The 216-nt window shown below is 78.7% G+C and overlaps 1 protein-coding gene across 5 annotated transcripts in view; it reads left to right on the top strand.

The window, feature by feature from the left end:
• Positions 1–88: 88 nt before the first annotated feature.
• SPPL2A (signal peptide peptidase like 2A) overlaps positions 89–216 on the top strand; it is a 28,301-nt gene continuing 28,173 nt past the window's right edge. For 4 of the 5 annotated variants that reach the window (XM_010571903.1, XM_010571906.1, XM_010571904.1 and 1 more), the window contains exon 1: positions 89–194. In XM_010571903.1, coding sequence (XP_010570205.1) covers positions 138–194 — 57 coding nt within the window. In that variant the 5' untranslated portion in view covers positions 89–137. The remainder of the gene's footprint in view (positions 195–216) is intronic. The other variant, XM_010571909.1, reaches the window with a different exon arrangement.

Consider the following 216-nt stretch of genomic DNA (forward strand, 5'->3'; position numbering starts at 1 on the left):
TCGGCCGCGGGCGGGCGGGCGGAAGAGGAAGCGTCGGCTGTCCGGGAGCCGGCGGCAGCGGAAGGCTCGGTGGCGGGCGTGGGGAGCCCGAGCCCAGCCCAGGCCCTTCCCCGAGCAGCGGGCGGCGGCGGAAGACGATGATGAGGGCCGCCGGGCTGCTGTGGGCCGCGCTGTGGGGCCTGCTGCTCCCGCCGGTAAGGGGCTGCGCTGCGCTGC

Source organism: Haliaeetus leucocephalus, unplaced genomic scaffold (genome assembly GCF_000737465.1).
Source record: "Haliaeetus leucocephalus isolate CR32 unplaced genomic scaffold, Haliaeetus_leucocephalus-4.0 Scaffold339, whole genome shotgun sequence".
NCBI classification, from domain to species: Eukaryota; Metazoa; Chordata; class Aves; order Accipitriformes; family Accipitridae; genus Haliaeetus; species Haliaeetus leucocephalus.